This window comes from Periophthalmus magnuspinnatus, chromosome 14, assembly GCF_009829125.3.
Source record: "Periophthalmus magnuspinnatus isolate fPerMag1 chromosome 14, fPerMag1.2.pri, whole genome shotgun sequence".
NCBI classification, from domain to species: Eukaryota; Metazoa; Chordata; class Actinopteri; order Gobiiformes; family Gobiidae; genus Periophthalmus; species Periophthalmus magnuspinnatus.
Genome location: NC_047139.1, coordinates 12880447 through 12907600, shown reverse-complemented (window position 1 = coordinate 12907600; position 27154 = coordinate 12880447). Strand labels below are relative to the sequence as shown.

Below are 27154 nucleotides of genomic sequence, written 5' to 3'. Positions count from 1 at the left end.
TTCCTCAATCATAGATTTGAGAACTTTATTATGAATCAAGGACATAAAAAATATATAATACAAAATAACAATAATTAATTAGTCTTATATAGCGCTTTTCCAGACAAGTCAAAGTTGCTTTTCAATTTCATGCATTATTCATTCACTCCACACTTGATGGTAGTAAGCTACTATTGTCGCCACAGCTGACCTGGGACAAAGCCCTTTTGACAAACTGACAAATATAAGGCTGCCAATCTGCGCCATTGGTCCCATTGAGCACCACCAACACTCGCACATACAACTTTCATATTAAAGTTGTATGTGCGAGTGTTACAGTCCCATCTGAAATTGACAAGGAGGTTTGGCCACCTAATGACGTTTTACGTTTACTTTATTATTATTATTAAATTTTATTGTGAAAATGTGCGCCACAGCTGGGGCTTTTGACAACTTCCGTTTGATTTGGGGACATCACGAGAATTCGCTATCTTTTACTATTTATAAAATAAATTATTCTTTAAATAAAATTATTTTTTATTTCTTGTGACAGCAAATTTTATTCGGGAGCTTTTTATACTTACTAATAAATGTCTTGGAACAACTAACACCTTTATGTTGTGAAACGTTTCAAAAAAACCTGCATTTTAATGTGACGATTTCAAAACACACAAATATTCCATTATAAACCTTTTTACTCCTAATAACCTATTTATACATGTATAAAGGTCAATTTTCTCTTAATTATCATTGCATAAAGGCATTTAACTAATCTTTTATGGCCTAAACGTTATTTTTGTACTTTTAAGATAACATTTATGCTGTAAATTCTCAGGTTTACGGTGTACGCGAACGCCCCTCCAGGTTCTTAATTCTCCATCTTTCCTCCAACGAAACCTACCCAGCCTACTGCGCCTTGGCATTTTTATTACAATCTGAAGCCGGAATTCACTCTTTTAAACTTTTCCCAGGTCAGAATAACATTTAAACCTTTATCCTACCATACAACACTGCCTAACGATTGCGATTATGTCTTATTTCCCTGTGTGCGCTAATGCCACTCGTACTACCGCTGTTTAGAAGAGAACTGGGCCGCTGTGCCACTAGTAAATCCTTTTCTTTTATGCACATTTACTGTTTCTGTTAGTTTCCCACGCGTTTTATTCTTTGATCGTGAATTTATTTAGCCTAAAAGGTTAACTGATTGTGTAGAAGCTTACCGAGTTATAATAATATGCAAGTGATGCTGTTAGCCGCTTCTTGCTAACATCTGCAGAGGGAAAGTGATATGCAGAGACAAGATGCTGTGAAATAACCTGTCAGAAAAGATATATCCTGGGATTTTTGTTACGTTTAAAGTATGATTTGCGTTACAGTTGCTGAGAAAATTGTCTGACGTGTCAACGGATATAGGATCAGTTGCAGTTGGTTGGTAGATGAATAGATTGATTCATACATTTTTCCTTGATTCAACCTCAAAGCTTTAAACTCCACAGATCTTGTTTATGCCACACGTTTAGATTCATAGTTTGGCTACTAAGAGAACTACATGAAGCATATTATATACATACATGAGATTATGTAAAGTTTCAAGCAATCAAGGCCACATTTATAAAAAAAAAATAAAAAAAGAAGGTTAATTTAGGCTTTTTCTAGCGATTAAAAAAACATGTAATTGAATGAATGCATGATGGATAAGTTTAATACCATACTGTGGAACATTTTAGGAAAAGCAATTGCATCTCCGTTGAGAAAAGCAAGCAGTGCACATAATGCTCATTTAGTTTAAGTCATTTATTGTATTACTATTACATGGAAGCAGAACACATTCTAATGGTTATTACTTTGATAAAATGCCAAATCAGTCTCTGTTTAAATAAAAGTAATAATATTGGTTGTTATTCCAATACCAAAATTAGACTTTTTCCACTTTTTCTCTGCAGATAAGAAACTGCTGCCATGACGGACTCCAAGTATTTTACAACTAACAAGAAAGGTAAGTATGTATGTGTGTGTGTGTGTGGTATATATATATATATTATATATATATATATATATATATATATATATATATGAGTACCTGCTCATAGTGTAGATGCTGAAGTAGTTTCTATTTTGGTTCATTGAAATTTCCTTTATACTTACTCCTCGCCAGATTACTTCTTTTACATACTACTTCATTAATAATAGTTTTCTGAAATGGTGTATGGTAAAAAAATATATATATTCTACCATTTTGAACTTATTATCCGGTAATGTAAATAAACCTCCACAGATTACATTTGTTTGCTGCATGTAAGTGTGGCTTCCCCTTTCTTTCTTATCTTCTCTATAACATCTCTTCTCTATAAATTTCGATTTGCACGTGAATGTGTCTTCTCTCTTTCTTTAGGAGAAATATTTGAACTAAAAGCAGAACTGAACAATGAAAAGAAGGAGAAGAGAAAAGAGGCCGTCAAGAAAGTCATTGCTGCAATGACTGTGGGCAAGGACGTCAGGTTTGTAGATTATATCACAAGCAAGATATTGTCTATATGAACTACAAAAATGCATTTCTATTTCAAGAGGAGGTATTATGCAAAATAGATTTTTTTTTTAGCTTTCTACCATGTTATAACGTTGTTCCTTTATTAAAAACATGCGTGCAACCTTAAAGATATGATTGAAAGTCATTTAAAAAAACATGAGGTTAATATGACAGTCTGTGGAGCCAATCCCTAACAAATAATGAAACAGTTCAACATTGAATGTTTGATATTTCTTCCAAACTGGAACTAAAATGTAAATGTGCAACCTGTTGAACTGAAAGTAAAGAGTTTATATATCCTAATATGTCTCTGTTTGTGTCCAGTTCGTTGTTCCCAGACGTGGTGAACTGCATGCAAACTGATAACCTGGAGCTGAAGAAGCTGGTCTACCTGTACCTGATGAACTACGCCAAGAGCCAGCCTGACATGGCCATCATGGCCGTCAATAGCTTTGTCAAGGCAAGGCCCTCTACTCACTTATGTTTCTTTCTTAAGTAAAATCTGTGTAATTTTGAATGAAAACAAGTTAAAAAACTCAATTGCCTGTACAGTGTTACATGCAGTACCAATTTATAGAAGTGCCAGTACTACTACGAATCAATTATGGATATAGTAACTAGTAAAAAAAATGTATTACAATTATTGTTTGTCCTGTATAATACAAGGTACACTGTCATCTCTCTTTAAAGCATTCTTGATCAGATCATGATTAAATAAATTATATATAGAATTCCATAAGCATGACCTAGCATTTATTCTGGGATAAGAGGTTTCACTTGACATGGTCATGTTGGACATCTAGACTTTGGATATCACAGCCATTCATGAAAATTACTAGATTAATGAATGATGTCATTCATCCCTAATAATGTCCAGTTGCCACACAATTCCTTCTTCAGTTATCTTTGCATTATAATTTATATAGCAGACAGCTAAAAACAAAATCCGCCTTGCTATTTTTTTATATCACACTGGATCAACTGTGGCGCAATGTGTGTAATTTGAGGATATCCTAATGCTGTCTCCAAAACACAGATGCGTTTACTTTCCAACAACATAAACATCCTTTAAAGGCTACAGAGTGTGAGCAGAAAGTCCTTAAAAAACTAAGTGAACCCAGTTCACTTCACCTCAGAGCTCCTCTCTCAGAGCGATTCACACTACAGGGAAATTCCCTTAAACATTGATACACAGAATGCCTTCAGTTAAACCAGTACGAGTTGAGTTTGACAACAATTTATGACAAAACATTCATATAAAAAGTAAATGTACCTCTGGGTCACGGTCACCGATTAGGATACAGGCTGCAATGCTGACTTGCTAGCGTACTATACTAGCACTGAGTGGAGATTTAAACTTTTATTCTAACTTGTTTCCCTTTCTGCTCCAGGACTGTGAGGACCCTAATCCTCTGATCCGTGCCCTGGCTGTGCGCACCATGGGCTGTATCAGGGTGGATAAGATCACAGAGTACCTCTGTGAGCCTCTGAGGAAGTGTCTGAAAGATGAAGACCCCTATGTGAGGAAGACTGCGGCCGTGTGCGTGGCCAAGCTCCACGACATCAATGCCCAGATGGTGGAGGACCAAGGCTTTCTGGACTCACTCAGAGACCTCATTGCTGACTCCAACCCCATGGTGAGCTGGTGCTACATATTATGCAGCATAGTAGGGCCACTTGTAGGTGATAGGAAAAAATAGGATGCCGTATTTTCAAGTATGCAGAAATAATATATACTTCTGATTAACACAGGTTACAGTGCAGGTTTAACCTGTTTTACTTTTTATGAGTAGTTTTCTTATTTTACTCTCAATATTGTTCAAGATTTGTTATTATATGCATGTAAGCAATATATGCCCCACCACAAGTCATTAAGCTTAAGTTAACTTTATAATTTCTATGGGTATAGATTTGTATTTGTTTTAGTAATATAGGGCTTGGGCAATGTGACAAAAAAACAAAACGAATCTAAATTGTTTTTACTTTCATTGATCCATCAACACAATTCTTAATATGATGATTTTTGTCATATGTAAAAAGTTTATTTCACTATTAATTTATTAGACCACCACATGCTTTTACGGACCAGTGGTGGACCCCTCCATTAAAAATAGATAACTGAATCTCGATTTAAAATTCCATTTATTGCACAGCCCTGATCATCATTTGGATGAATGAAATGAAACCATTAAATAAAACAAAATAATTCTTTTAAATGTTGTTTTTTTTTTCATCCAGGTGGTGGCCAACGCGGTGGCAGCTCTGTCTGAGATCAGCGAGTCTCACCCCAACAGTAACCTGCTAGACCTGAACCCCCAGAACATCAACAAGCTCCTCACAGCCCTGAATGAGTGCACTGAGTGGGGCCAGATCTTCATCCTGGACTGCCTCTCCAACTACAACCCCAAGGACGAGCGCGAGGCCCAGAGGTAATACAGCTGCAGGGCATGGACAAAGGATCATTCCCCATTAGGGCTGCACTATGTGAGGAAAAGATATTCAACAAGTTCAGCTAATTTAAAACAAAAAATGCACATGGTCTCATTTACTAGTCAAACAGGGTCAAAATAAAAATTAAACCAAAGTCTAAATTTGGACTTGGTATGAAAAATCATGAGAAACAGTCCACTTTTGTACAATGGAGAACTTTGTGTTGCGATATATTTATTTTCTTGCGATATTGATTATTGCATCAGCCAATATTGCAAATACATATTTTCGTGATTTATTTTTGTGTACTGCTAAATAATTGCTTAGTATCCTTTTTGAACTACTGGGTCTGATTCTATGTTGTCCTCTGTCCCTTGTAGCATTTGTGAGCGTGTGACCCCCAGGCTGTCCCACGCTAACTCAGCTGTGGTGCTGTCTGCGGTCAAAGTGCTCATGAAGTTCCTAGAGCTTCTGCCCAAAGACTCAGACTACTACAACACCCTGCTGAAGAAGCTCTCCCCCCCTCTGGTCACTCTGCTGTCAGGAGAGCCAGAGGTCCAGTACGTGGCCCTGAGGAACATCAATCTCATCGTACAGAAGAGGTACATTAAAGAGTCATGATGATACTTTGCAGTGGCATCATGCAGGGGGACAATTTCACATTGTCTGAAATATAAATAGGATTTAAGCAACACATTTTTGGGATTCTATGATCAAAACAAGCATTTATGGTCTGAACTAAGTAAACTTTTGGCTAATGCTAGCTAGCTTGTGACTATGTGATTTGAGAGGAACGTAAGAGCACAAATCAGCTCACCTTTTGTAGTTCCAGATAAGCCAAAATGAGACTGCTGCGTTTTGTCTGCATCTAATAGCTGGTTGACAAATATCTATAATGGGACAAAACTGATTAGACTTACCGGTGCTGGGCGATAAAATCCAATTGTGATCTCATTCTTGTGGCATTAAGCTAATTTCTTAAGACACTTGATCTGGCTCCAAGAAAATTGTGATATACATTTATTTGCTCAACCCTAGATACAAGCCCATTATTTTTTAAAAAAGCAATCAAAATATCAGTATTGTAATCATTCTGTGTCTGTGTTGTGCGCAGGCCTGAGATTCTGAAGCAGGAGATAAAGGTGTTCTTTGTCAAGTACAATGACCCCATCTATGTCAAACTAGAGAAACTGGACATCATGATCCGCTTGGCTTCACAGGCCAATATCGCTCAGGTAAAGTAATTTATAGAGTCAAAGAAATCTATGTATATGAATGGGTTATCAAATTATTTAATAACATCAATCACCCTAATGCTAGATGTATTTAAATGGTCATATCATATGTACTTACTGGAAACATCAAATATCTGGAGCAAACTCAATATATATATATTTTTATATTTTATATTAAAATTCTCAAAGTATCCAACCTTTGCCTGTGGACAGCACTGCAAACCCCTGGCCTTCTCTCAGTGAGCTTTTTGATGAATTCTCCTGAAATGGTTTTCAATTTGCAGGGTTAAAAGCAAAGGCTGGCTATTTTTATTTATATATTTTTAGTCTAAAACAGGTTTTGAGTTATTTACTATGTTTCATATGTGCCATTGGGTCGAAAAAGCGTCATGGAAATAAAGAAAACAAAATGAAAAAGTGTGTCCAGACTTGTGACTGATAGTGTAAATTTGTTGTCTTATAGGTGCTGGCTGAGCTGAAGGAGTATGCCACTGAGGTGGATGTTGACTTTGTGCGTAAAGCTGTGCGTGCTATCGGCCGCTGTGCCATTAAAGTCGAGGTGAGAAGGAAAGAAAGGGTTAAATATGTGTTTCCGTCTTGGAAACAAGAGCACAGCTGTAGTTCACAGAATAAAACATGCTAAAAGAATGTGCACAGTATTGCTGTGTCAATATGCCATTGATGTATATATCCATAATACTTTTGTACCCTATATAATATTAGTATTATGTGGTTATGATTAAAATATCATTGTGTAGTGTTGTTAACATGTCCTTGTTCTCTTCAGCAATCGGCTGAGCGTTGTGTGAGCACTCTGCTGGACCTGATCCAGACCAAGGTCAACTATGTGGTGCAAGAGGCTATTGTGGTCATCAGGGACATCTTCCGCAAGTACCCCAACAAGTGAGTACGCACAACTGTGTTTTGAATATTACTGCTTTGTTATATACAGGACATCACATGTTGTTTTGTTTCCCTGTGAGGTATGAGAGCATCATTGCCACCCTCTGTGAGAACCTGGACTCCCTGGATGAGCCGGACGCACGTGCTGCTATGATCTGGATTGTGGGGGAATACGCCGAGAGGATCGACAATGCCGACGAACTGCTGGAGAGCTTCCTGGAAGGCTTCCACGATGAGAGCACGCAGGTCAGGAGCACATGCACTGGAATAACCAGACATATTACTCCACAGAAGACATTGCCTTATTTAATGTACAGATTTTCTCACTTCTTCTGTGTGATGTGTTTGTCTTCAGGTCCAGCTGACTCTGCTGACTGCGATTGTGAAGCTGTTCCTCAAGAAGCCCTCGGAGACTCAGGAGCTGGTGCAGCAGGTCCTCAGCCTGGCCACTCAGGTGAGGAAACTCGCTCACTTTATGTTGCACCGTGCTGGTCATTTTATATATTTTGTATAATATAAAATATGTTTTGCTACTACTCTTTGTACATGGTGTTTTAATAACATTGTCTACTGTTACATGTTGAGATGTACATTGCTTCTAATCTGTCGATACAATATATGCATCACGATTACCATACAGTCCCTAGATATCACATATGTCTATTGTCTGATAAAGACAGTACCATCAAATTGGTGTTGTTGGCAGAACTGATCACTCTTCTGAGTGGCATTTCGCTGTAGCAAACAGTAGATCACTCATGTACATGTTTTTTGGCCTAGGCAATTTTTCCCTCTGCAACTCCAGTCAAAATAAAAAAGATCAGTAGTTGCTTCTATTTAAGCTTAAGTGCTGTAATTGGTAAGATTCTAGTTCAAATGTTCATTTTCGTTGTGTGGTGGGCGTAGAAAAGGCCTAAACATAAAAGTTTAAAGCAGCTAAAGCATGTGGTGTTACTACAACATTTTACAGCCTGATTATCTTAAAAAGGCAATGGGATCTTTCGTTACCCTTCACGAATGTTTTTTTTTACATTTTCTGAGTGTTCATGCTTCAATACAGGATTACTCAAACATGCATGAATCAATAGAAGGAGTAAGATAATGAAGAGGGAACACAGCTAGAACATAACAAAATCCTTGTTTCTCTTCCCCTCCAGGACTCTGACAACCCGGATCTGCGTGACCGTGGCTACATCTACTGGCGTCTGCTGTCCACAGACCCAGTGACGGCCAAAGAGGTGGTGCTGTCGGAGAAGCCCCTGATCTCCGAGGAGACGGACCTGATTGAGCCTACGCTGTTGGACGAGCTCATCTGCCACATCGGCTCGCTGGCCTCAGTCTACCACAAACCTCCCAACGCCTTTGTGGAGGGCAGCCATGGCATCCACCGAAAGCACCTGCCCGTCCAGCACAGCAGGTAACGAACATGTACTGTTGTCCCCCTCTCTGGAATCGGAGGTTAAATTTATTAAGTATATTTTTCAAATAAGTATATATTTTTCTGATAATTAGAAGAGATGCAATAATTCACTTTTTATATCTTGACTTAGGATTTGATTTGTTTTTGTCTAAAACATAAATGTATTATAGCAGTGTTATTTTTTACGTCATGTGTTCAAAGGATCTTAATTATTCATTGCGATGAAACGAAGCGATGAGTGCAGATCTGTCATTACGGTAAAGCTAATACCAATTACCATGCTAATGCGCACCTCCTTATTATTATATAGATTGCATCTAATTAAGTGCTAATTAAGTGTTTTAGTGTTTTATTGTCAGGAAGTAGACAGCACACAGTGGACATATTTTGACTGCTTATAGAGCTGGTTAATATAGCTGTACTGAGGCACATTTTGCTCAAATACAAGGACCTTTCCTTTCTGAACCAAAATAAATGACAACATATTTTGCATATTGAGTATTTAACGCTGCTTTTTTACTTTTTTTTTTTTTTTTTACTATCATAACAACATTATTGACTGTGTTTGTTGTTTTCTGTTGCACTGCAGTATCGACACTGGAGAGAGCCCCGTGAGCAGTGGTCCTGCTGCAGGGATAGAGCAGCCTCATGTCATTCCCAGTCAGGGAGACCTCCTGGGGGACCTGCTCAACCTGGACCTGGGGCCTCCGGTCAATGTGCCCCAGGTGTCCTCCATGCAGATGGGGGCTGTGGATCTGCTGGGGGGAGGTCTGGACAGTCTGGTGAGGGACACGGGACAATACACACTGTTCTTTCACTCGAAGGAGGGAGACGATAGGCAAATTGACAAGAAACATGGCATTTATTTACAATTTAACATCTCTCATCCCATACGTTAGGTCTTAAATGTGAAGTTGAAGTGAAGTTTGAAGGTAATTCTAATATCTGCTAGGAATGTAACAGTATAGTTTTGTCACAATTAAATATTTTTATGGTAATTTTTATGCAACTGAATAAAATGGTTTATTCAGTTGCATTATCTCTATCTATCTCTCCTGTTAAAGATATCAGAAACAGTTAAAGGTACAGTCTGTAACTTTCTAGAGCTTGGTCATGATTCCATGGAAATAGACAGTTTAAACCCCATTTCTGAATATTCTCCATGGATACGTTTTTTTCTATACTGTGGAATATTGTAGCCGAAGGAACAATATTTCCATAGAAACAAGCAAGATCTTCCTCCAGGCCAAATCAGAGTCAGGTTTGTGGAGATGCAAGCGTACCCACAGTATGCACATGAATAAAAAATAAATAAAAAAACCCAAAAAAAACAACATGCTTTTATTTTGGCCTATTTTCTGGCTAAAAAATTACATACTCTGGCTTTAGCTGTACTTCAATATAAAATATACATGATTTATGCTTTTTAAATGTTTTTTGCACAGCCACTTTGATTGTGGTAAAAGAGTCACTCAAATTTATGAGCAATATTTGAAATTGTTACAATTGATTCAAAATATTGGATAAATGTATATTGCACATTTAAATGCTGTAAAATAACAGGCCATTCTTGGCATACATCAATTAGAAAGTGCTAAATTGAATTGTCCATACGCTACCATGGAATATAGTATTAAGGATTATGCGTTAAACAACTTCTTCTATTTGACTGACGTTTGACTATGACGTTGATAATGACTTAAGGTTGTGGTGAGTAGTCGGGCTGCTCTCTAAGCCTCTCTCCCCTCTGTGCTCTCTCTCTCCTGGTTCTCCTGGTTCTCCTGGTTCTCCTGGTTCTCCTGGTTCTCCTGGTTCTCCTGGTGCTGATGTGGCCTGTAGCTGGGGGGAGACCTGGGAGGAGGTGTTGGTGGAAGTCCAGCAGTAAGTTCCTGTGCACTGTTTGCATCTATCTATCTCGCTGCTTGATAATATTCTTTTGTTCAACCCATTAAACCCATCTGTACTCAGTCGATGGTGTCTTAGTCAACCAAAATTTGTATGAGTCGACTAATGATTTTATTTAAGAATTAGGATTTATACGGGGCAACAGCAGAAAGAAGTTGATGAGTGAGCTGTATTCACATAAAGACAGAGTCAACTTATCAAATTGTTTCCTCATACTTTTTTCTGCATAAATAGTTGTTTTTGTTAGAACTTCTGTCAGGTCCAGTCTTGTGATGCATCTCTATGTATCTGACCCAAACTGCACTCACAATTTTGAGAGCTTTTGTCACACCCCCTTTTTAGCCAACTACAGCCCTGCTCACAAATGCTTTTTAAATGAAAATGTATATATATTCTTTTTAGGTGAATTTATATTGCCAATAAGATAGAATGTTGAATATAATGGCTCTGTTTTTAAAGTTAAAGTTTACCAAAATGTCTGGCCTTTAGCTATGTATAATTATAATTTATTTTTTCTTTGGCCTGTGTCTTTTCTTTGCATGCAATGGGTGTGCTTTTTGTTTTATGGGACCAAAAAAGCAATATCTACATTAGCAAAATAAAAAATTATGATTTTTTTTTTTCTGATTTTGATTCAGAGTGGTTTTAGCAATTTATATGGAGCTGTTAAGTGTAATGTCAATTTTGTGACAGTCAGATTTAAAATGATGAACATGTTCACAATCACCTTTTTTTTTCTTTTTTTTTTTTTTTTTTTGCAACAACCCATCTTGCAGTCATTTAAAGCTAACAAGGTTATGACCATGAATGTGTTAACGGTGACTGGCAGTTGGTGAGATTTCCACACCGGTAACCATACGTTATGATAGATTGTTACTACATTATATACATACTTGATACCATTTGTGGTTAAACATACGCTTTTGAAAGGTAATTGTCAACAAAGGAAGTATTAATCTAATAAAATAATCCAGAAAAAAACATTCAAACGCTGCAGTGTTTGTTATACCCCTCTATTGCTTGTTTTTAACCTTGCTGCTGTTTGTGACACAGGTTGGTCAGAACTTCATCCCATCGTCTGTGCCCAGTACTTTTGCCCCCTCCCCCACCCCCGCTCCTCCGGCTGCCTCCAGTGGACTCAACGACCTGTTCGAGCTCTCCTCCAGCATGGCGATCCCCACCGGGGGATATGTGGCTCCCAAAGCAGTGAGTACTTCTATGCAGGGTTATCAAAAGTATTGAAAGTCAGACACTAATCTATATAAAAACTAGTATCGAAACTAAATCCTCATTTGAGTATGTGTTGTTGTTGTTGTCTGTTACAGGACAGAAATTAACCTTTCCTATTTTTATTTAATTTTATTTAAATTTTTATTTTTGTTTTCTTTGCAGACGGGAGCCAAAATATAATATAACATGTTTTTTGTTAGTTCCTTTATATCTGTAAGTGATCTATCACTGGTTAATTTACAGGGATCACTAGTAAATGTGGTCGCACTTTCCATCAATAGCAAGACCATTAAGTCTTGAATCCAGTTGGGAATATACTTTTACATACATTTTCAGTATTAGCCTTTTTGCTGACATAAACCCCAAAACTACAATCCTTTTAGTGGATTTGGAGTTAAATGAACTTAAAGCTAGGGCTAAATTATTTGAGCAATGTATCTAATGGCATTTTTCTGACAAGCATTGCAATTAGCAGTTAATGATTTAATAATGCAATTCTATGTACATTCAGATTTTAATTCAGAATTGGCAAAAAGACCGAAATATGAACTGAAAAAAATTACAACAATCACAAGAGCTTTTTCTAGTTTAAGTGATGAATTACTTGAAATGAGTTTACTTCGTATCATACTGGTTGTCAAATTCACATGTCATTTTTGTTTTTGCTTTGTTGGAAAAAAAAAATCTCCCTGTCTGTTTCTTTCCATTTGGAGTTGGTGTTCATGCTAATAGTTTTTCTGTGCTTTAGGTGTGGCTGCCTGCGGTTAAGGCCAAAGGGCTGGAAATTTCGGGGACGTTCTCACGCAGACAAGGACACATGTACATGGACATGACCTTCACCAACAAGGCCCTGCAGCACATGACCGACTTCGCTATCCAGTTCAACAAGAACAGGTCAGGAGGAGGGCTGCTGCCAACACAATGCATTACACTACAAGAAAGAGAGGAGTAGTTCTGCCTTATTGGGTTGTCAAAAAATCAAGTAGATACTGAAACTAGATACCCATTTGAGCAGGTATCAATATTAAAAAGTCACATTCACAGGACAGAAATGAACTTTTCCTGAATAACTTTACAATGATCTTGAGCTATATCAGAAGTATAAGACCACATAAACTAGCATACGCCCATAGACCACTATGGAAACTAATTGGACAACTGAGGGATTACACAGATATAAGGCCACATGGTGAAATAAAACAAAATACTATGATTTAATGTTCACATTTTATTGTCTAAAGAAAGTTATTTGTTTAAATTAACATTGTAGTATAGGAATCTATACTGCATATCGAGTCTATTACTTAGTGTCTATCATTTATCATTTTAATAATTTTGAATTTTAATATTGTTGCATTTCCTTGTTTAGCTCATTGGCTGCAGTAAAAAGTTATTAGCTGCAGGTCCAAAGTTATTCCTCACTTACCTTATGCATTCCAAGCATCCTAATTATTTAGATGAGTTTATAAGGGCTTTTCACAACTTTCAGAGCCCAGAGCGGAGTTTTGTCATCACGGTAAAGCTAACAACAACTAGCATGCTCCTGATTACTGACAATAAAACGCTTCATAATTAGATGGAGACAGTACACAGCGAACCTATATCGTATAAGCAGCTCTTGAGGTCAAAATATCTGTTCTGAGGAAGACAAATTTTACTCAAATACATGGGAAAGAATTTGGGCTCTTTAAGTAGACTGGATGTCCCTGGCAAATAGTGTAAAGATTTTTTTTTTTCAGTTTTGGGATGATTCCAACCAGCCCTCTGCCCATCCACACTCCACTGATGCCAAACCAGAACATCGAAGTGTCTCTGCCCATCAACACCATCGGACCAGTCATGAAGATGGACCCCCTCAACAACCTACAGGTACAGAGCCCATAGAACACACCTAAACTGAGGCTAATCCAGTTCTATCTAATCCTTACATATGCACGTCATACTTGTCTCCAGGTGGCTGTGAAAAACAACATAGACGTTTTCTACTTCAGCGTTCTCATTCCTCTAAACATATTCTTTGTAGAAGATGGCAAAATGGGTAAGTCTGATCTCCAATTTGTTTTGAAGTGGAAGCACTAAACTGTGTATATGGGGTATGGTTGAATAGCATTTTGTTCTGTTCCTTGGCAGTTTTGGGCATTTTTAGTGCAAACTAGGTAAAGTTGTAAATTTGTAGTCAAAAATGTATAAAAATGGGTATGTCCTGGCTCCAGTGGCCTCTGTGTGAAGTCACCAGGTACCTGAAATTGCAGATTGCTCAGATTACAAACATCTGGCTGCAGGGTGGAGTTTAAAGTGTGGTTACCTGTTAGACCAATCACACTCCACTATTCTGGGTTTCTAGGTAAAATCCTCCAGTCAAAGTAGTTTTGCCCGAACTTAGCTCAAGAGCTGGAGATGGGTCCCCGGGTGTGGGACTGCTGCACCCACTGCTTCTGATCAGTTGTCCCAATGGCATTGAAGGTCCCCTACGGGGCACAATAAAGTGTAGCTTAAGTACAAACCACTAATCAGAGTACAGTTTGTTCAAAAACTTCACAAAGCAAATGTAACGTCTGTTCTTTCTAGTCACCTCTGTCACTGAAATACGTGTCTGTGTGTTTCCAGAGCGACAGGTGTTCCTGGCCACTTGGAAAGACATCCCTAATGAGAACGAGCTCCAGTACCAGATAAAGGAATGCCATCTAAATGCAGGTAAGTGTAGAGCAACTGAATGTTATTGCTAATGCATTAATTTATGTTCTTTTATAAACTCATGAATTGATGCATTTTTTTGGATTCTGCTCTCTCATTTTGTCTCAAGGATGAGTCCGTTTTTGGATTTTGCTCCAAAACTCTTCCCAGGTCTATAAACTGGTAGCTGACTGTAGTGGTGCTTGGTCCTACTAGAGATAGTATGAATGTTGTGTAGAGCTATAATAATCTTACTTATTCCCTTGTAGGCCCTTCCAGCAGTGTGATAGAGTTTCTTATGACTAGCTGTTCATGGCCATGGCCATTGCCATAGCAATTAAAGGTGCTTTGCATGATTTAAAAACTTGAAAAGTAGGTCATTTAAAATGCTTTGCAGTGGTCTAAAGAATGAAGGATGTTCATAATACATAAGTGTTTTTCACAACTTTCGGAGACCAGAGCAGAGTTTTGCAGTTACGGTAATGCTAACAACAAATGGCATGCTAACCATGCACATCCTGATTATTGCCTGAAAATTGCTTTACAATTAAATGCAGATAGCACACGGCGGACTTATTTTGACCTGGGGCAAGACAAATTTTGCAAATACAGTTAGGTACAGGCTTTTTTAACTATTCATAAGAAATATATATATTTCTTTTATGACAAAAAAAACCCTCTTAATTGGCAATCGGACGTATGATTTCTATTCAAGATTTTAGGAGATTTGGGGTTTTGAAGGCATATATTTGGTTAAGATAACCCAATAAAAGATAACATTTCTACTACACATTGATTAACTGTTTCTCTTTAAAATAAAATTACAGCTAAAATAATACAATCCAGTTTACAATAATACAATCTTGTATATAAAATAACTACCGGTAATTTAAAAATCCAAAATGCTTTGGATTCTAAATTTCAAGACACCATTGCTTGTAGCATTGCTTGGATTACTTGTTAACTGTAAATTAGAAGGTGTCCTTAATTTTTTTTTCTTTTAAAAAACTGTTGCCTGAACTATTTGTACGACTGAGGGATTACATAGATATACGGTTGTTTGCTAATATAAAAGAAAGTACTTGGATTGAAAATGCCATTCTATTGAGTCTAAAGTGTGTTTTACTGCCATCGTGGTATCTGAATTGGTATTGAGTATCAAGTCCATTCCTTAGTATCAAAATCGAGTTTGAAATGTTAGTATCATGACAACAGTATTAGCTTACTCCTAATACCAATTCATAGAACTAGTATGGACGTTCCACTGTCTGTTCTTTGTCTGATTTCTCTCCATCTCTTTGTAGACACAGTATCAGGCAAGCTTCAGAACAACAACATCTACACCATCGCCAAGAGGAACGTGGAGGGCCAGGACATGCTGTACCAGTCTCTTAAACTCACCAACGGCATCTGGATTCTGGCTGAACTGCGCATCCAACCTGGCAACCCCAACTACACGGTACATTACAGCTGTTCAGTTCATATGAGGAAATTCTTTTTACAATTAAAAATGCTCACTACACTCCCCTCCTTTGTATACTGGGAAATGTTTTTGTACTAAAGAGAACATTTCCTAAGAAGGTTGGGAAATACACTAGCAGTCAAAAGTTTGGACACACTTTTTCATGTATCTTTTTTTTTCTTTATTTGCATCACTGTAGATTCTCACATTGTAAGTTCTCACTGAAGGCATCATAACTATGAATGGGCAGATGCGAAATGTAATAAACAAAAAATACACTCAAAATAAATTAGTGTTGGATAGAGAGCCCTTTGCTTTGATCTCTGCTTTGCACATTCCAATAATTCACATCAGTGAAGTGAAAACCATTTCAGGAGACTTCATCATGGAGCTTATTGAGAGAAGGCCAAGGATTTGCAGAATTATCAACAAAGCAAAGGATGGCAAATTTGATGATTTTGAATATATTTTAAACAAATGTATATTGGAGTTATTTAACATGTTTTTATTTGCAACATAATTCCATACATCTTGCACCATATAGTTGAAAGTAGAAAGTTGTAAACAATGTAATATATAATAGAAATGTTTGGACACAAACCTTGTGTAATCTTTCAATAACATAATATTTCTTCAATTGTCCATACAGTTACACATACTTTAACCTTAACTAAGATATTTTCAGGCACATTCAAACACATTTTATTCAGATTGCAAAACATGATGTGATTATTGTAAACATTCCAAAACGCAGAGGTGGGTACAGTAGTAAAAAACATGTAACAAAACTTGCAACATACTTTAAAATAATACTGCTCAAGAAGTGCAAAGTGGTAGAAATTACTCAAAAAGTATTTGGGGATAGTACTACTCAAGTAAGACTAACTTAAAGAGTAAAATTCAGACGTTAATGTAAAGTTAATACAACTGTGAGGACAAAACATTAAACAATGCAAAAAATCTTACATTTTCAAATAATTTTTGTCAATATCACCCACCCCTAATTTCTGTACAAGCATTATTCATAGAACGTAATATACCTAAAAGTATTAAATTGTAAATCGCTTGAGAGCCATATGTATTCTAACCATGTTTTGTTTTGTCCACAGCTGTCCCTGAAGTGTCGCGCTCCGGAGGTGTCCCAATACATCTACCAAATGTACGACTCCATTCTCAAGAACTAAAGCACCTAATGTAGTGTTTTATCATTAGCTTAACATCAGGCTATGCTTTAAGCTAAGTCAATATTAGCAGTAACTCTTCTATACACTCCTCACTTAAATTCCATTCCATTCTTAAATATCGTCTTAACGTTGTAAAAATGATACAGTTGGTTTACTCTTTTTATTCTTTATGATTGGCTCTGGCTTTGCATCAGTTGTTTAAAAACAAATCTATATTTTGATGTGCTTCCTAATTAAATCCATAGACATTCCTAGCTAACAATAGTTTTGGCTAAGCTAGTTCTTTTTAGTGCAAATTGAAGCTGGCTAACTTGTCAAGCCTTTTCACTCCCCGCTAGCTTCCGCCTCATAATCATTCCTATTTATTTGTCCATCTACCTCTTTGTTTTTCCTTTTTTATGCTGCCATATTGTTTTATGTATTTCACAGGTACAAAGTAACCACTCAAATGTTGCCACTTAAAAATATAATTCTTAAATAACTGTTGTATTGGTGCTATTGATCGAGTAGAACACCTTAGCAGTTCCTATTGTAGTATTGGGGATGTAGTGTGCTTAAAATGATCAAATATTAGGTCTCCATGTTGTTTCATATACTTAAAGAGGGGGTATTTAAAATCTTATTTTTTTGTTTTGTTTGATCCCTACCGTGTTATAGCACATTTCAGTAATTTTGCCATCTCTCCTGGTCCATATTCAAACCCTCCATACAAATAGCTGTAAGATTCTGTTCAATGCTCAGCTCACAAGCCGAACTTGACAAACCTATTGCGACGTGCAGTAGTTTCCTTAGTGGGATGCACGCTCTGAATTGTGTGTTTAATTTAATTGTGTATACAGCACTAAGCCACTCCTCTGAAGGGGTAGTGGCTTAGTGCTGAGAGCAAAGAGAGGGGAGACTCAGCATCAAATCAAAAGTGAAAAAGTAAAACATGTTTAATACGTTTATGGTAAATATAGCATTTTCAGAACAATAAAAGGTAACAGAGATCTAAATATATTATCGGTTAGCAGTTAATACCCCATAGAAGTAAAATTACCCCCTCTTTTAACATTGCATGAATACGTAATGCTAAGTCACATTTGTGTCTAATCATAAAATTCCCTTATATTAATGCTATAGTATTTTTGTTAAAACAGTCCTGTCCTTCAAAAAAAGTGTTTTAATGCCAAAAGTATGGATGGAAGTCTTCTACAATATCAATGTGCACTCCTGTGGTAAATTGTACTTGTCACTGTGCATTAATAAAATCAAAATTTATCAAAGTTTGTTTTGTTCACATTATTTTACATGTTAAAGCCAAATTCTATTATTTTCTTTTATGATTTTAAAACTTTAATGTCCCTGTCAGAACATTTTTTATTCACATTTCAACTGAAATTGATATTCAGTCATTTTTGATTGTCTTGGGTCTTTTCAATCAGCTTTCATGCTCATTAAAAGTCAGGAAAAGCATGATTTCATGTTAAAGTGCAATTATTAAAGTCTATATTGTGTTTATATTCCAGAAATGTATATTGAAATACATTTTTATTTATTTTATAAGACAAATTTGAATCAAAATCTGTGACCCAAAGGGGGAAAAAATTGCCCAGCCCTAGTTCATACTCATGAGTACTTAGCTGTAGGAAATGCATGTTGTGTTTGTTTGATGCAGGAGGTCTGTGAATAGAAACGGGAACCTTTTAGCTGTGTGGCAATTACATACACTATACATACACTATACAGACAAATAAAAATGGGACCTATGACTTACAACTCAGTTTCACATATTTATTAAGTTAACTAATACCACAACAATACATCCAACTATTTATATTAAAACCCAATCACAAAATTAGTTCACTGCCAAAAAAATAACAGACATTTTGCAAACATGTATAACCTCTGAAATGACAACAACAACAAAAAATTCACCAAAAATGATATGTACAATATATACAAGGACACATTAAAAGGTTAGTCACTAAGTCTTTGTTAGTTTTTCACAGTAAAAAGTATAACTGAATAAATTAATTAAATTGAAAATGGATGACACATAATGATGGTGATTGTACAAAGTCTTTAAAGAGTTTGAATATACTACTGTCAGATGCTTTCAGATCTGCCACAATGTGATGTGCAAAAACTACTCAGTCCAACAGTTACCATACTAACTAAACCTCCTGCCACTCTATATTATTAAAGGTGCACTATGTAACTTTTCTCATGGCGAATAGGCTACATCTGCGTGGAGATGATATTGCTTTGCCACTCACCGTGCCAAGTTACAGGTCAGATCAGTGGAGATGTGACCTCTTTCACAGTAAAAATGCATGTTTTCTATCACTTATTGAGCTTTTCATATAGTGGAAAGTATTGCCAAATAAATAAAGAAATGTACAGTAATACTACAAGTTGTGCAAAAACTACTCCAACAACAGTTACCATACTATCTACCCTCGTACCACTGTCTGTATTTAAAGGTGCACTGTGTATGTCAGATCTGTGGAATGGTGACTGCTTTCATAGTAACAATGAACAATTTTAAGGTATTTTTGAGCCATAAAAACCTGTGCTTAAATAAACATTTCAGACAAAACAAAAGGAGACAAACAGGTGGCAGCCCTACCATCAGAAAAGTGACACAGTACACCTTTAATGCATAGTATCTTGCTGTATTAAATGATAACTGCCTTCATATTTGATGACAGTTAGCTACACTTGAGGATGGAGCGCGGGGCTGGGGGTGTGACTGGGCTCAGGTTCACGATGGCCTGCGGTCGTGTTGGATACGGGCTGTAGTGAGGAGGTCCACCGTTTTCAGAGTGAGAGTCGTCAGAGGGAACCTGAGCAAAAACAAAAGGATTTCAATAGCACTCAAAGAACAATGGTCATAAAACAACTTGAATGGCAAAAAGTGCAGACTTGAGTTGGGAAATACATTTTTTACTGCCATGTCTCTGTTGGCTGTCTACAAACGTAAAAATTCATACTTTTGTTTTACTTTCCTATTATTCTGCTCATTCCTGAAAGGGTCTAAAGCCAAAGGAACAACTTTTCCACGGAAACAAACAGGAGGAGGCCCTCCTCTAGCTAAAATTATAGTCAGGCTTATGGAGTTAATTCTAGCCCTCTCAGAGAAAGGATGCATGTTTTTCAGTGCAATAAATTCAACAAAAATGAAAGAAAAACTAGGCCTAATTTTGTTTGGCTAAAAAGTTGCATAGTGTGGCTTTAAATAAAATATTAAGACAATATTATTTATTCATTTTGATCTCTGATGTGCCATTAGATCATGGAGTCATTAAATCTCACAATATACATATTCTAAAATGAGTGCAACAATTAATTTACAAATGCATGTTTTTCTCCGTGAGTTAAGCGAGGCAATACTCTAAAATACCTTGTGTTGTAGTACATAAAGAGACGTTACTGCAGGCTTCCTAGTGCTCTCTGTTCTCGTTTTTGGAGATAATTCACCTGTGCACAAGAAACAAAAAACAAAAAAAGATTGACTTTTTTCAAAAGTTTATTTAACAAACATTTCTGTTTGTACCTGTGTGATTGACCGGACAGTCTGAGTAGTCATATAACCTGTCCAAAGGCTTTCTGGAGGGCTTCTTAGACCTGGGACAATAGGGTCGATCAGTCATTGTTATTACAGCAATAATAATACATGCTTTATGTTGTAATTACAGTACTTTTAATGACCAAACTTACTTTTGTGGTGGGGTCCAACAGGCACATACTGTGACCAGTGTGATGAGCAGAAACAGTCCTCCAGTGGACAGAATAATGTACAGAGAGCTTCTTCCTGATTGGACAAATGACAATTCATAATGGCTGTCAAACTGACAAAGACATCTTGCACAATATCCATCTATAAATGTATAGATGGTGAGGCAAGTTGGCTGTATTACTAAACTGGTTTTAGTAATTATGCTGAATGATAAGACATGGTTGGCCTGGTTATAGTAAGGGTGTGAAAATAATGTGAAAGAAAGTTTTACCAAAGACATTTTTAAATTAAATTAAGGTTTGACTTAAATTTAGGACAAAAATATCAGTTTACTTAATAATACAAATTATTATTATTATTATTATTATTATTATTATTATTATTATTATTATTATTATTATTATTATTATCATCATCATCATCATCATCATCATCATCATCATCATCCTCATCATCATCATCATCATCATCATACATTATTACAGATTCTATATACATTTGCAGTGTTAACCTAAAGTTTTCACCTACAAGGTGATACTTTTTGCTTGTGGTCTTCATTATACATTATGTCATAAGGTAATTTAAAATATATGTATTTTAGGACATTAGAGCCTGTGTACCTGATTTTTCCCATGTTTTTGAGTGAAAGGTTAAGAAGACTCCCACACACTTATATTAATTTATTAATACAACTTTGCAAAACTGCAGAGGGAAAGTTATGAAAAGCGCTTATAAATTCATTGTGGTGACTAATTGGGATGCTCTGAATGCATAAGGTAACTTTGGACCACTGCAAACCGTTTTTAAGATAAATCAGGCAGTGTCTTTAATATTGCACTACATATGTTCATTGATTTGCACCAAATTATATCCTTCTATTGTGTTGTTGATAAAGTTTCAATGGATGATCATATCTTACTGTACACAGACAGTCTAAAAGGCAGGCTTGTCTCTGTGCCCACTGGGTTGTGCACCACGCAGCTGTACAGGTCATCATCACTCATCAGCACCCGTTTGATGGTCAGGTACTTCTGGTCAGGTGACAGGATAAACCTCGTCTCATTGGTCAACTGCTTCCCGCCCTTCAGCCATGTGTAGTTAGCCTTGGTTCCGTTGTTATGGGAACAATTGAGGAGCACATTTTCGGTTAGCTCCAACACCGAAGAGGACTCTGTGTGGACGAATGGTTTGGATATGACCTCTGTCGAACAGATGAGATGTAAGTTAAGAATTATATATACCTTAAAGTGGAACTAAATACATAAATTCCACCCACAACCACATTTCAAATAGAGCTGCTAAACTGGGCAGTACCTGGAAGACTAAAATGAGGGGGGAGGGGGGGAGGGGGTCTGGACATAAAAGGAACAGCGTGATTGATCTAACAGGTATCCACACTTCAAACCCCACCCCTGCAGCCAGGTGTTTGTAATCAGATACAGCCTGGTCCCTGGTCCATCTCTTTATTTCTGCTGTGTCATGGCCATATCAATGAGTCACTACTCTATCAGCTCACCGCCGATGGAGGAGTAGCGACTCAAATCTGAGCTCCTCAAGAGTGACTAAGCTCTACAGTCGACTCAACTCTACAGGGAGCGTCCATTCACTATGTGAAAGAAACTGGCACATTATAAAGCTAACCATAAAGCTCCAGAAAATCTAATAATTTATATAAACAAAGTATCAGTGCAGGTCAGGGACCCTTGGGAGGTCATTTGGCACTGAGCTGGAGGTTACAAAATTACACGAAGGTGAATCTTTGAAATTATGACACTCGATTAATTTAAGTGAAAGGTCAAATAACACAATAAACAACTAAAATAAATACAAATAAATAAAAACAATATTGATGATTATCATGACCATCAATGTTATGGTGGTATAACAGTGATTTTCTTTTTAGAGATGATCACAACTATATATTATTTACCACAAATGTCTTTATTTATCGCAGTTGTGTACCACAAATGTCTTTATTTCTTGCAGTTAATAATGTTATATTAATTATATTATGTTATATTATATATACAATATATATACAATAAATATATAATATTATATATTATATTTATTATTATTATATTGTGATGCAATGGTGATTAGGGTGTTCAACAAGACCCACTTAAAAGAGTAAATCAGTGGCTCATTGGCTTTAAAACTTTTTACACCAAGTACCACCAATTTGGCTTTCACCAAATCTAAGTCAAGTTTATAACAGAACTATTCCAGGATTATTCCAGGTCTAATCAGGACTAAACCAGGTCTAAAAGTGGACCATTATTATTTCCAGTATAGATCTAAAAAAAAAAAAAAAATCCAATGGAGGACAAAAAAGTGGATATAATTAAATCTAAATTAGGTAAACCCACATATTGAAGAGCTGTCTAAGTACTACATGAAGGAGTTCACCAGTGGTCCATTTATCCCAGTTTAAGAAACAAACCACTAGTTGACGATCATAAGGTTTTCGTTTGAATCTACACCTGTGGGCTATTATCTGACCACCACCATGTCTTAGACCCATTCGCCCTCTCACCATCCACCGTGAGTGTAATGCTGCCCTCCCCGGTAAAGATGTCATCAGTGATGGAGATCTCAACGAAGTAGGTCCCATCGTCAGACAGGCGCAGGTTATGAAGGAGCAGGGTCCCATTCTCAAAGACCAGGATGCGATCCCTGTACTCTGGCCTGAGCGTACCGATGATGTCCGTGCCGATGGATTGCACCACAGTGACAGACTTCTCCTTCTTCAGGGTCCATTTGATGACAGGCAAGTCCAAGCTGGAGCTGACGTAGCGCACGGACAGCAGGGCCTCTCCTCCCACGGTGGAGCGGATCAGGGTGGAGGGGATGGTCATGTTGACGGACACAACTCCACCTGAGGACACAAACCCAACACAGTAGGGTTGTCAAAAGTATGAAAAATAAGATACTAATTGATACTAGAACTAGAAAACAAATGTAAACACATGGAATAAAAATCTCACAATGTCATTTTCCACACGTGTGCACAATCACGTGGTAAATTTATCTCACAAGTTCTTTTGGCATGAGACCTTGTCCCATCCCTAGTGTAAAAATATTGTTATATTGTCTTACATTTTTATGTAAACCAGAATTATTCTAAAAGTTTCTAAAAGTCAATAAAATGTTAAGTTAATATTCAAAATGCTGAAATGATAAATGACATCAGATCTAAATACTCATCATTTAACTTGGCTTAGTTTCATTCCCTATCTCATGGAGCAATACAAATTTAATCCCATACTGTGGAACACTTGAGGCAACATCCCCATGGAGACAAACAGATAGCAGACCCTCCACCAGAAAAGTTCCATAGTGCATCTTTAACAAAGAACTAAACAGACTAAGACTAACATCTAACTATAGATAAATGTAACTATTTGACATATCCACACTTCTTTATGTGACTTATAACGAAACTGAAAATGTAAAAAGTTGAAGTATTTCACACAGATTTTGAGAATTGTTAGTAGTAACTAAGCAGTAAATAATGATATCAATAAAGATTTTGATTTTTGTAGCAATTTCTTAATTTTTCTAGTGAATTTTGTGCATATTATTTTGTTTGCTCAAAGCCAGGACTTGAACTCAAAACCTTTATTCAGGATGTTACTGTACATGTGCTAAAAATAACCCCTTAAATCATATGAAAAGTACTTCTTACTTTTCAGTCCAGTTCTTAAATGTAGTAGAGTAGTAAGTAAAAAGTATTCGTTGTAAAATGTACTAAAGTACAGTACAGACACTTAAAATATGTGATTAAGTACAGTATTTTTGCTTTTGTAATTTCTACCACTCACAAGCAAACACTGACACAGACTTCTGTATTGAAAGTAATCTTGTTGGTAGATTGCTTCTAGAGGAGGAGGAAGGCTGTGTGTGGGACACACATTCCTCTCCTCTGCTCTGAGCTGTTACTGTAAGAATGACATAACCATGGTAACAGCTGCAAGCCACGGCAAGGGGCATGGATTAGGGTCAACAACTTATGTCCATTTTTGTTGTAATGGACTGTCACTAGCAAAATGATTGCAATAAGTATAACATTTTAGAATGATTAAAATCTAAGGATAAAGAATGTTGTCTTGCCCAGTATGAAAAATATTTTAAGGCAGCTTATGTGATGTTAATAATAATAATAATAATAATAATAATAATAATAATAATCATAATAATAATCATAATAATAATCATAATTATCATAATGATAATGCCTTACACTTGTAATGCATTTTAAAGCCTTGTTGAGGCGCCTCAAAGCGCTACACTGTAGTCATTATTCATTCACACCATACTTGGTGGTGGTAAGCTATTGTAGCCACAACTGCCCTGAGTGAGACTGATGGAAGCAAAGCTGCCAATCTGCACCATCAGCCGATTTGACCACTACCACCAAGCACTCCCTCACACACCACATTCACATTAGGCAATGTTGGTCAAGCATCTTGCCTAAGGACACAACGGCAGAACTTGGTCCAAGCGAGAATCAATTGCACAACCTTTGGGTTGGGGGATCACCGCTGAGCCACTGTCACCCCTGTTAATGTTATTTTATATATATTAACATTAATTAATTAACATTAATTGCAATAAGAAACATTGAAAAATATGCACCCTTGCTGTAAGGGGGCTTGTCTCTGCCCAGATCTGATTTGTAGCTTTTCTGGTGAAGGGCACACCACCTGCTTGTCTCCATGGAGATGTTATTACTTTGCCTGGAACATTCCACATGGTTTAAAACTAACCTGATGGAAAATGATGCAAAGTTGGTTTTAAGTTTCTGTATCCAGGGAGTCATGCAGGCCTGCCACCTGAAATCTTATGCAGTGCTGCTTTAATATCCTTTATTTATGGTACAACTTCATGATGCAGTTAGCACACGTTTCAACTCCAGTACATCATACATTTCAATGCAGCCTTTAACACATGATGCAACTGTAGAAAAATGTGTCGGTTAATCATACAAAACTGCGTCACTAACAAACAAAAGCACTGGAACTTACAGTGAATGCCTAGAACTAAGTATAACATAGCATAAGTAAGACTGCTCACCTGAACTAAACAATCCAAGCAAGACTATCCAAACAATATGAGGTAAAATCCCGGGTTTGGGTGCTCCGGCAGGCTTCATGTTGTAGGGTGTGAGGCTTCCGATTGTGGTGGCAGTGGGCAGAGAGCGCAGCACACAGCAGTTCATTCACTGCAGAGGAGATGCTAACACTGGGTACATGTTGTTCCCTTACACCAGAGGAGAAACAGGACAAAAGTGCATCTGTGTGTGTCAAACAGCTGGACAAATGTCATCTTTGGCTTGTATGTAGGCCAGGCCTCCAGTGGAAGATAGCTGCTTGTATGTTTTGGAAGGGTTGTAATAGTTTTGGCAAGGCGAGATGCAGCTGTGTTATATTGGGGTTTTACATCTGGCAGAACAAAAATGTCGATTTACTGGTAGATAATATAGTTTTGACTAGTACAGTGGTTCTCAAATTCTTGACACGAAGTACCACCTTCAAAAATATATACTTTATGTTTACATTTTGCATTCATTTTTATATACTGTTTGAATGTAGGATTAGAATCAGCTAATAGTGTAGCCAAATTATGCTAAAATTGTGCCATTATAAGATGTTTTCTTATTTTACATTCACTGTATTCATCCATTCACCATAAGCCCATGGCTGCCCAGCTCCTGAAGAAAACCACCAATCGCTGCAAGCAAAAAAAGAGAATATTCAATTTTTGTATGTGTGCTTACAACATGGCAGTATTGTATTGTATGTGCAGGGAAACATCTTAGTGAAAAAATATAGCATGACTTCCACCGTTAGGTGTTCTCTGTTCAGAGTCTATTGCACTCCAATGCACACGGCCACTCTGTGATGCAACTATGGCAGGCTCAGAGTGGTCTCTAATGATGCCTTTAGGTTCCTGCTGCAGGTGGTCAGGTGGCACAGTGCCAGTCAGCTGTTTGTGGACTCAAAGACATTTAACACACAAGTATATGTAGAGCCTCGAGGTGTCTGAAAACAATGACTCTGACCAACCCTAAAATGAGTTTCTGTGGTCACACCTCTGCTCTGACAAAGCACTGGGCACAGAGACTCCATGCTCATTAATGCACTTTATGGACTACTTTGGCCATGGACAAAACAATATTTGTGTCTGAAAAACAAAAACAAAACAAAAAATAGAACCAATTTTTCAAACTCCAATGCAATAAAACTACATTCCTACAATAGAGAGCAATTCAATAATACATGCAAAATATAAAAATGGATATGACTACATGGGGCTGCAACTATTACCAGTTAACTAGTGAATTTATCATAGTGTCTTAAATGTTATGAAATATAAATTAGCTAAAATGCGATATGACTCCATTATGCGCTTATTTATAAATCTTCAGCATCTTAAACAGCTGACATCGCTCACCAGAAATGGACAAAAATATCTTGCATCCT

The 27154-nt window shown here is 36.9% G+C and overlaps 2 protein-coding genes across 3 annotated transcripts; one reads left to right on the top strand and one right to left on the bottom strand.

Annotated features, from left to right (window-relative positions):
• Window positions 1-846: 846 nt before the first annotated feature.
• ap2b1 (adaptor related protein complex 2 subunit beta 1) lies at window positions 847-18213 on the top strand. Of its 2 annotated transcripts, XM_033978229.2 has the most exons (22): window positions 847-950; window positions 1923-1975; window positions 2372-2477; window positions 2831-2966; window positions 3898-4143; window positions 4745-4935; window positions 5317-5538; window positions 6051-6171; window positions 6635-6730; window positions 6959-7074; window positions 7155-7320; window positions 7430-7528; window positions 8232-8491; window positions 9084-9276; window positions 10334-10375; window positions 11453-11605; window positions 12378-12523; window positions 13369-13498; window positions 13583-13667; window positions 14237-14323; window positions 15607-15761; window positions 16874-18213. In XM_033978229.2, the coding sequence occupies exons 2-22, from the start codon at window positions 1939-1941 to the stop codon at window positions 16946-16948; spliced, it is 2862 nt and encodes a 953-aa protein (XP_033834120.1). In that variant the 5' UTR covers window positions 847-950; window positions 1923-1938; the 3' UTR covers window positions 16949-18213. The 2 variants fall into 2 exon arrangements, with proteins under 2 accessions (XP_033834120.1, XP_033834121.1); XM_033978230.2 differs by lacking the exon at window positions 10334-10375.
• Window positions 18214-18709: 496 nt separating this feature from the next.
• Window positions 18710-25962, bottom strand: LOC117381737 (hepatocyte cell adhesion molecule-like). The gene is made up of 7 exons (XM_033978742.2): window positions 25746-25962; window positions 23206-23547; window positions 21589-21870; window positions 20651-20744; window positions 20487-20557; window positions 20334-20410; window positions 18710-19776 (listed from the first exon to the last, which is right to left on the bottom strand). The coding sequence occupies exons 1-7, from the start codon at window positions 25888-25890 to the stop codon at window positions 19642-19644; spliced, it is 1146 nt and encodes a 381-aa protein (XP_033834633.1). The 5' UTR covers window positions 25891-25962; the 3' UTR covers window positions 18710-19641.
• Between the last annotated feature and the right edge of the window lie 1192 nt (window positions 25963-27154).

Coding starts and splice junctions, on each gene's coding strand:
- ap2b1 (XM_033978229.2), top strand. CDS start 1,939: ATGACGGACTCCAAGTATTTTACAACTAACAAGAAAG. Junction 4,144..4,744: donor TTGCTGACTCCAACCCCATG/GTGAGCTGGTGC, acceptor TTTTTCATCCAG/GTGGTGGCCAACGCGGTGGC. Junction 9,277..10,333: donor GGGGAGGTCTGGACAGTCTG/GTGAGGGACACG, acceptor TGTGGCCTGTAG/CTGGGGGGAGACCTGGGAGG.
- LOC117381737 (XM_033978742.2), bottom strand. CDS start 25,890: ATGAACTGCTGTGTGCTGCGCTCTCTGCCCACTGCCACCACAATCGGA. Junction 21,871..23,205: donor CATTACACTCACGGTGGATG/GTGAGAGGGCGA, acceptor TCTGTTCGACAG/AGGTCATATCCAAACCATTC. Junction 20,411..20,486: donor CTGTCCGGTCAATCACACAG/GTACAAACAGAA, acceptor TCTTGTGCACAG/GTGAATTATCTCCAAAAACG.